The sequence below is a fragment of the Populus euphratica genome, unplaced genomic scaffold (assembly GCF_000495115.2).
Source record: "Populus euphratica unplaced genomic scaffold, PopEup_1.0 scaffold533.1, whole genome shotgun sequence".
Taxonomy (NCBI): domain Eukaryota; kingdom Viridiplantae; phylum Streptophyta; class Magnoliopsida; order Malpighiales; family Salicaceae; genus Populus; species Populus euphratica.
The window spans coordinates 80,237-88,356 of record NW_011500171.1 but is presented as its reverse complement, the minus strand read 5'-3'; the positions used below and the strand labels follow the sequence as shown (position 1 = coordinate 88,356).

At 32.7% G+C, this 8,120-nt stretch overlaps 1 protein-coding gene across 1 annotated transcript; it reads right to left on the bottom strand.

The window, feature by feature from the left end:
• Nucleotides 1-1,244: 1,244 nt before the first annotated feature.
• Nucleotides 1,245-6,052, bottom strand: LOC105111342 (beta-xylosidase/alpha-L-arabinofuranosidase 2-like). Its single transcript, XM_011006665.1, has 7 exons — nucleotides 5,534-6,052; nucleotides 4,107-4,394; nucleotides 3,834-4,003; nucleotides 3,642-3,739; nucleotides 2,846-3,196; nucleotides 2,347-2,757; nucleotides 1,245-2,126 (listed from the first exon to the last, which is right to left on the bottom strand). The coding sequence occupies exons 1-7, from the start codon at nucleotides 5,969-5,971 to the stop codon at nucleotides 1,555-1,557; spliced, it is 2,328 nt and encodes a 775-aa protein (XP_011004967.1). The 5' UTR covers nucleotides 5,972-6,052; the 3' UTR covers nucleotides 1,245-1,554.
• Between the last annotated feature and the right edge of the window lie 2,068 nt (nucleotides 6,053-8,120).

The window sequence follows — 8,120 nt, the reverse complement described above, 5'->3', positions numbered from 1 at the left end:
ATCCTTATATCAACATCACATTTCAAAGTTTCTTTTATTTTTATTTTTATTTTTATTACTATTATTGTTGTTATTGTTTTTGTTGTATTATTGTTATTTATAATTTATACTAACCTCCCTATGATTCGATCTCGGTCTTGCCAGGTTATTAGTACTTTGACACTCCTGTACTTGGGAGAAGACATCAATTTTTTGGTCTTTTTTGGTCGTGTCGATAAACATAGGTAATCTTTTCATATAGAATTCTCATGCAGTCAATTCAATGTACATGTCTTATGATAAATACCTACATATTAATTTTAAGTATTTTTTATACCTTAACTTATGAGAATAATTGTTTACTTACATAAAAAATAAATATGTACTAGTCTCAATGATTCTAATAAATGTCAAGTATCAACCATGAATATTTTATGAACAATACTTTAATTTAATAAAAATCTCATAATTATAACAACTTTATAATTTTCTTTACAAAATATTTTTGTCCCTAAGACTTTATCGTTACTCTATATTAATAAATTAAATATTATATTTATTAATCTAATACTATGCAAATATTAAAGATAAATTACACATTTATTAATAATAAAGATGTATTTATATGAATATAATAATATCATGTATAACCAACTAATTAACTACAAGGCAATTAGTTTGAAAATTTTTTATTCATGTATTAATGTATAACACTTTTAATCAAAAAAATTTTATTCATGTATTTTGTTAAAAAAAACATTTTTTTAACTAATCTTTATGTACATGCATAGAAAAAAAAATATAAGAATAATAAATTTGAAAAAATTATATAAAAAAATTAAATAAAAAATAAATGTTTTATTCTCATTTCATTTTAATAAGTATTTTTTTAAATTTGTTTTTTGTAGTAGCATAATATATAATTATTCATAAATTAATTGTTAATATTACCATAAAAATCTCTAACATTTTTTTTAAATATGGCATAATTGAATAATTCTTTAAGTTTTATTTTAATAAATTTATTTAAAGAGAATTTATTCTAAAATTTTAAAAGATAAAAAAAATTAAGGGTCAATTTATTTTGTAATGTAATGTGATTGTAATTTGTGATGATTGCTTTTTAAAATGTTTTTTACTTGGAAATATATCAAAATAATATATTTTTTAATATTATTTTTAAGATCAAAATAATAAATATATATATATATATATATAATTTTAAACAAAAAAAATCTCAAATTTTTATAAATACTATTGTAACATAATTCCAAATTGCGCCTTAGCGCCTTAAAGAAGATTGAAAAGTGAAGCTCCAACTGCGAAAGCTGAAGACTCCCAAGCCTTACATGACAACACATCCCGTTTCAAATTTAGCTTTGACTAATCGGGCAATAATTGAGTAAATTTGTCATTACGTCTCAACCTTTTCATAGGTCAATGATTCCGTATGAAAAATGCCTTTCTGAAAGCCGAGAAGGGATAAAAAAAAATAAATAATAAAAAATAAAAAATATGCAAGAACTTGAAAGCCCTTTCAAATCCTTGCAGACAAGCAAGAACTTGAAAGCCCTTTCAAATCCTTACAGACAGGAAGTGTTTCAAGCTTCCAACATGAAGAACGTGCTCTCCCAAGGCAACTTTCTTGCTTCCTAGCTCATCAACCAGGCTCAAATCCTTGCAAATATTCACCTTAAATCTCACATGTCTACCTGTTTGTGCATTCAAGAAGACCTTCTTAAACCCCACCAAATGCTTCTGTGGTGCGTTGTGCACTGCTGGGGGACTAGAGAACAACAAAACCGTATGGCTTCCACTTACTGTTCCCACATTCTTAACTCTCAGAAGCATATCAAATGTTGAGTTCTGACAGGTCTGTTCAGAGGCAACAACTGATTGGCATTCTGAAGAGTGACAGACATGACTTTCCTCTAAAGGTACAGATACTAGTCGAGGCGCCTGGATTAGCTCGTGGGTGAATTGGGAATAGCTTAGTCCATCTCCAAATGAGTAAACAGTTTCTCCGGTGTAGAACCTGTAGGTTCTGCCAGGATAGCCATTCGAAGGATCTGGTCTCATGTTCATATTTGTCATTGGTACTTTGTCAACATATGATTGTGGATACCATGTCATCGGTAGTCTTCCACCTGAAAGAGAAAATCTTAGATTCAAACTCGTAATCTTAATCTTCCACTGCAAGAACTCATAATATGTTTCTTTAAGCGACAACAGAGACTAATTAAGGAATGGATCATGAGATTCTCAATAAAAGAATTAAGCCAGAAAAACTGAGCAGTGAAGATTTAGAACCGGAAGAAAAGATGTGGAAAACGAAGTAAACAGAATTCTGGGATGGTTGGTGCGTACTTGGATTATAGTAACCAAAAATAATGTCAGCTATGGCAGCTCCACCTGCTTCTCCAGGATAGCCAACCCATAGAATACTCGTGATTTTGTCATCAGTTCTTGCGAACGATACATCCATGCCCCCTCCAGACATTATAACAAGAATTACAGGTCCACATGAGACATTTGCAACTGCTGTTATCAAAAGTTGCTGCTGTCCTGGAAGAAGAACGTCCACCCTGTCACGGCTCTCTGCTTCTATAGATAGATCGGCACCCATTACGAGCACCGTGGCATCAGCTGCGGCTGCTAGTTTCTTGGCATCATCTACTTGAGCGGTGCTGCATGCTACGTTAGAGCAGCCAGGTAGATATGTTGTTGCAACAGAAGCTGCTAGTCCTTGTAAAGGGGTCGTATACTTGCAGGGGGCACCTAAATCATATCAAAGTGTATCGTTTACCAAGTTTGTCAGCATCTCCTAGTAATACGAATGAAATTGGATGAAATTATTAAATTTTACCTTCATAGTTTCCGATCATCGTTTTAGTGACATTGGCATTTGGTCCAATTACTGCCAAGTTTTTTATGGCTGTGGGAGATAGAGGCAGTGATCCTGCAGTGTTCTTAAGCAACACAATTCCTTGCCTGGCAGCTTCACGGGCCAGCTCCTGATTCTCTGCTGTGCATACATCTTTTGGTCCTAGCTTACCATAAAGTTGTTTGCTGGGATCACCATCGAAGAATCCGAGCCGCATCAAAGTGGCAAAATTGTTTGAGACTGCTATATCAATGGCATGCTCATTCACAAGTCCTCCTTTTACTGCTGCTTCAGTGTGTTGGCCCAAGAAAGATCCACAGTTGAGGTCCACCCCTGTCAGATTGAAACATCTAGCAATGAGGATCACAACATAACCTTAATTCCAATATTGGATATCAGTGAAAAAAAATGCAAAACCAGTAGGAAATATCCAAAAGACATGTCCAAAATTCCTGTATATTTAATATACAACAAAACATTTGATTATTAAAAAGGTTATTTTGGACTTCAAACCTGACAAATTCACATGTACGATTGTCTTATGCTATTAATTAATTTTAATTGTTAATATCACATCAAAATCTAGTTTAACCCAAAGTTAAACTTACGCTTTATATTATTCTATCTTATTGGATATTTCACATTTATCATACAAGAAACCCTGATATTAATTGAAATTGAGAAACATCCACAGATATATGTCCAAATTATGATTTCACCCTCGTTGACAAAAGTAAAATCAATTTACCTAGAAACGTAAGAACGAATGGGGAGTTACCTGCCAATATAGCAGCAGCTGCAGCTTCTTCAGGTGTTTTGGTATAATTTTGGGAGTTATAGAACACATCTATTGAATCACAGTCAGTAACAATGTATCTGCAGCAGCCCCATTGAATTTCCAGGTAAGAACATATGTGGTAAAACACAATCAATTCGATATTACAGAACATATTTGAGATTTCATGCATACCCATTCAAGTTCCATTTCCCTCTGATGACACCAGATAGGAGGTCTGGGTCAGCACAGGTAGGTTTACCGTTAACCTGGTTGTAAGAACACATAACACTAGCAACATTCCCATCAATCACACAACTTTTGAATGGTGGTTGAAACGTATCATCCATATCTTGCTTTGTCACCTAACTCGTCATGTATATATATAAAAAAAAACTATAATTAAGAAAGAAAATGACCTTCCTATTAAGAAGGAAAGCTTACTAGATTAAATAAATTGAACACTACCACAGCATTGAAATGGTAACGATCACTCCCTTTCCAGTTATCCACATCATAGGCGGTGTAATGTTTACAGCAGGCAGCAACCTTAAGTTTATCTGGGTCTCCATGATCTCTTTGTTGCAGTCCTTTAACATAACATGATCCATACTTGCTTGAGAGCAACGGGTCCTCTCCTGGAGTTTCCTGGCCTCTCCCCCATCTGGGGTCTCGAAATATGTTTATATTTGGTGACCAAAATGTCAATCCTGCCAATCCCACGTTGTACATTGCTCTTGCTTCCGTTGAAACAACCTGCAAAGACACCTGTTCAGCATACACTCACACACACACACACGTGTGTGTGTGTGCGAAACAGTGGAATTTGTATCGGTTTCTTTGACCAACTGCCACTGCCATTTTCCACCACACAACTAGAGGTATAGTCAATTGAATTTTACAAAACACAACCGTACAAGAACACAAGAACCAATGGAGACAAGCTAATTAAACATGAAAATCATAACTTTTCTCTTTGTTTCCATTTTTTTGATAGAGTAAATCCATCTTTTAACTCAAGATATTCGTCTTGGTACGTGGAAGCTAATCATGATTCTAATCCGAAGAAAATGTACACAGTAAAATTTAGAATTGGAAGTAATATTCAAGGGCCGAAGCAAAAGGATAAAACCCTTCTTTCCACGCTAGCTGATTAACTTCAAGATGATTAAGGTGAAATCAAAATAATATTGGTGGCCGCTCAATTAATCACAGAGGTTGCCGATAACTTCATTGGTACTCAATCATGCAATTTGCAAGCTGGAATCCATAAGAAAAAGGCACCAAGTGGAATAAAGAAGTCTTTGGATCTGCAAGTTGCGCGCCTCAGGGGACACAATTACACTTCCACCTACTCTTACTCACCATCATCACATGCATAAGGTCCCTGATTTTTTCTATTGTTGTACCTAATTCCATTGATTTATGCCTAGCTGTAGCTAGCTTCACCGAAATCCTTACCATAAAGTTCAGAAAGTAAGCATTAAAAGAACCCTGTGTGTGTGTGTGTGGCATTTACTGCTGGCTGAGTATATATTTTGCAAAATTTGGTGCGCTTGATCTTTTTGCATATGGATGAAAAATCAAGATTTTCTTCACTCAAAACAAACACCATCAATGAGCTTGCTCGTAGCTCAACTTGTATTAAGAGGTTTCAAGCACAAAACTCTCGTTTGTAACGAAATATATAAATCTTCACCAAATCCTTCTCTCAAAGAAGAATGTGGTGTTATACATGAACACATGAACATAAAAGGGGTGGTAACAAATTAAAGATCTCGTTACTAGGATTGAGGAAGTCAGAAGGAGAAGAGAAATGATGAAAGAAAACCGTACCCGTAAGAAATGTTAAATATTTGCTAAATTAAAAAAAGAAGAAGAAGAGCATAACATACCTTTCCAATGGCTTCAAAGAGAGAGGTGTTAAAGGACGCAGCGGTGAGGATGACCTGAGGGAAGCTGGTAGCTCCAGCTACATCGTTAGAGAAATGTGTGCCTGGACCCACGTAGGAGACTCCATGTAAAGCCTCAGACCACCACTCATACTTCGGTATCCCAAGTCTGCTCACATTCCCTGCGCTATTCACCAAGAACAATATCTTTTCTTGCAATGTGAGTCTTTTTACCAGGTCCACAACTCTGTCATTGATCCCTGAAGACGTGTTGCAAAACCCTAAACTTGCCAAAGATGGATTTCTCACAACATCACATGCAAAAACAGGTGATGATTGTGCCGAAACATGGGTCGACAAAAACACTAAGAACATACAAAACAAAAGAAAAACAGGGACCTTAGGTACGTTGTTTTGAGGAGATACTGAGGCCATGGTCATTACAATCTAGCTAGCTTGTTAAAGAAAAGAGCTGTGTTGTTTTATAGTAAATGATGAGAGATAAGATTAGGGTATAACATAAAATAAATTAAAGGCACACGCATTGTTTTCCTGCATCCCCGTAATAGATAAATATTGGAAAGCGACTGATGAGATGATGACATAACAGGAAATTGTCAAAAATATAAATAGAAATATCGATGCAACAAATAGTATCACTAAATTAAGGTAATATTTACGGATAAAAACTATCATTTTTTTTATATTCATTTATTTTTTTTAAGGATCATTAATTCTAAGATTAATTAGTTATTTATAATGAAAACTAAATTTAGAGGTTCAGGATAATAATGATGCAATCATTATAATAAACGATATCTTTTAACTAGATAAGATAATTGATGCATATCGAGTTGTTCTATTTATCAATTTAAAAAAAATTTAAATTTTCATATAGCTGAAATTTGTTAATATTGACGCTGAAAAATTAAATAATATATTAAGAATAAGTAGATATAAAAAAGTAGAAGAAGATAATGACATTAACGAGCTTCAATTCAATGAAGAAGATTATGATGAGCATAACAATGATGAAATTGAAGAAAAAGAAGACAATTTTCATTCAAAAGATTTTGAACAAATTTTAAATGTAAAATATCAATGTGTAATGAATTTAATTTTAATATAATATTTTTTGTTGTTCCTATACAATAAACTATTATTAACATTTGATTGAATGTTTATTGTTGTGATTTTATTATTATGTTATTGAATAAAAATTATGTTATTGTATTGTGATTATATTGTATTTACAAGTTAGAAAGATAAAGAATACAAAAATATAAGGGAATTTTTTTTATATCGATAAAATATAAAATACCAATAAAATTCTCGACGGACCAAGTCCTTTGAAATGTTTAAGAAAGTTGAAAAAAAAATTATAAGATTTTGTCACTAACAATTATAGATGGAATTATTTATGGACTAGGTTCCTTTAAAATTTTTAAAGGGTTGAAAAAATACAAGACTTTACCACTAATAATCGCTGAATGAATAACTAATAAAATGAAATTTTATTGGAGAATTTTAAGAGGGATTTGGAAAATTTTTGGTTATATTGAAAAATTTAAGTTTTAATTACTAACAAGATTATTAATACACATTAAAAATAAATGAATATTTAATTATTTATCAGTAATTATATCGATAAAAAACTCAATTAAAAGACTAAAATCTTTAATTTCAAAAAACTAAAATTTTTAATTTCAAAAAAACAATAGTGTCTCCTCTCTCTCTCCCCCCCTCTAAGTGAATCTCTTCTCTCTAACAATTTCTTCTCTCTATCTATCTTCTCTTTCAATTCCCTTTAATGTTTCCATCCTCAACGCCAAACTAGTGAGAAAGGTAAATCTCCTGCCACTTTTGGGTTTTCAAAGCTACTCTTGATCTTTGATTTGGTTGGGTGGATTAATTGGTGCCAGCAGTGTTCTGGTGTGTGGTGTGGTCTCCAGTCTTTGCTTCATTCTTGGTTTGCCTTCCTTTTGAATTTTCAGGAATTGAAATGAGATGAGTGCTAGCTATCTTCCATATTACCTTCTACGACAGCTAATGAATGAAAATGGCATCTCTCTAATTCATTTTCAAAGAATTATGGAATTTTTTATCTATACTTTTGTGGTAGCAGTTCGATTGATCATAAAAGTCGAATCCATGCATGATTGTCTTCAAGCTTTAACGTCAACGGACTTGTGTATATTTTAACCTGGAAAAGGTCTCATAACTTTATGTTCTTGATATATATTGTAATTTACTCTCTAATTAAAGCATGCCGGAGATAGAACCAGTTCATACGTTTTTAAACTCACAATAGAGGGACTCATAGCATATATAATAATATTAACCTGACAAAGTCCTCCTCTTTTCTATATAATTTTAATTTATTTATTGTTTAGCTCATAGTTGACTACTACAAATTATTTAAACTACTTTTCAAAATTTGATTTTAGTTATTATTTTTTGAATAAAATTTAGATTTCGAGTCTCTAGACAAATATTCGTTGTTCTTGTTATTGTTTTGAGGGTTTTCATAACCTAAGAAGGGATCTTATCTAAGGTAATAATACCTCTATACGGTGGTATTTGTATGTGT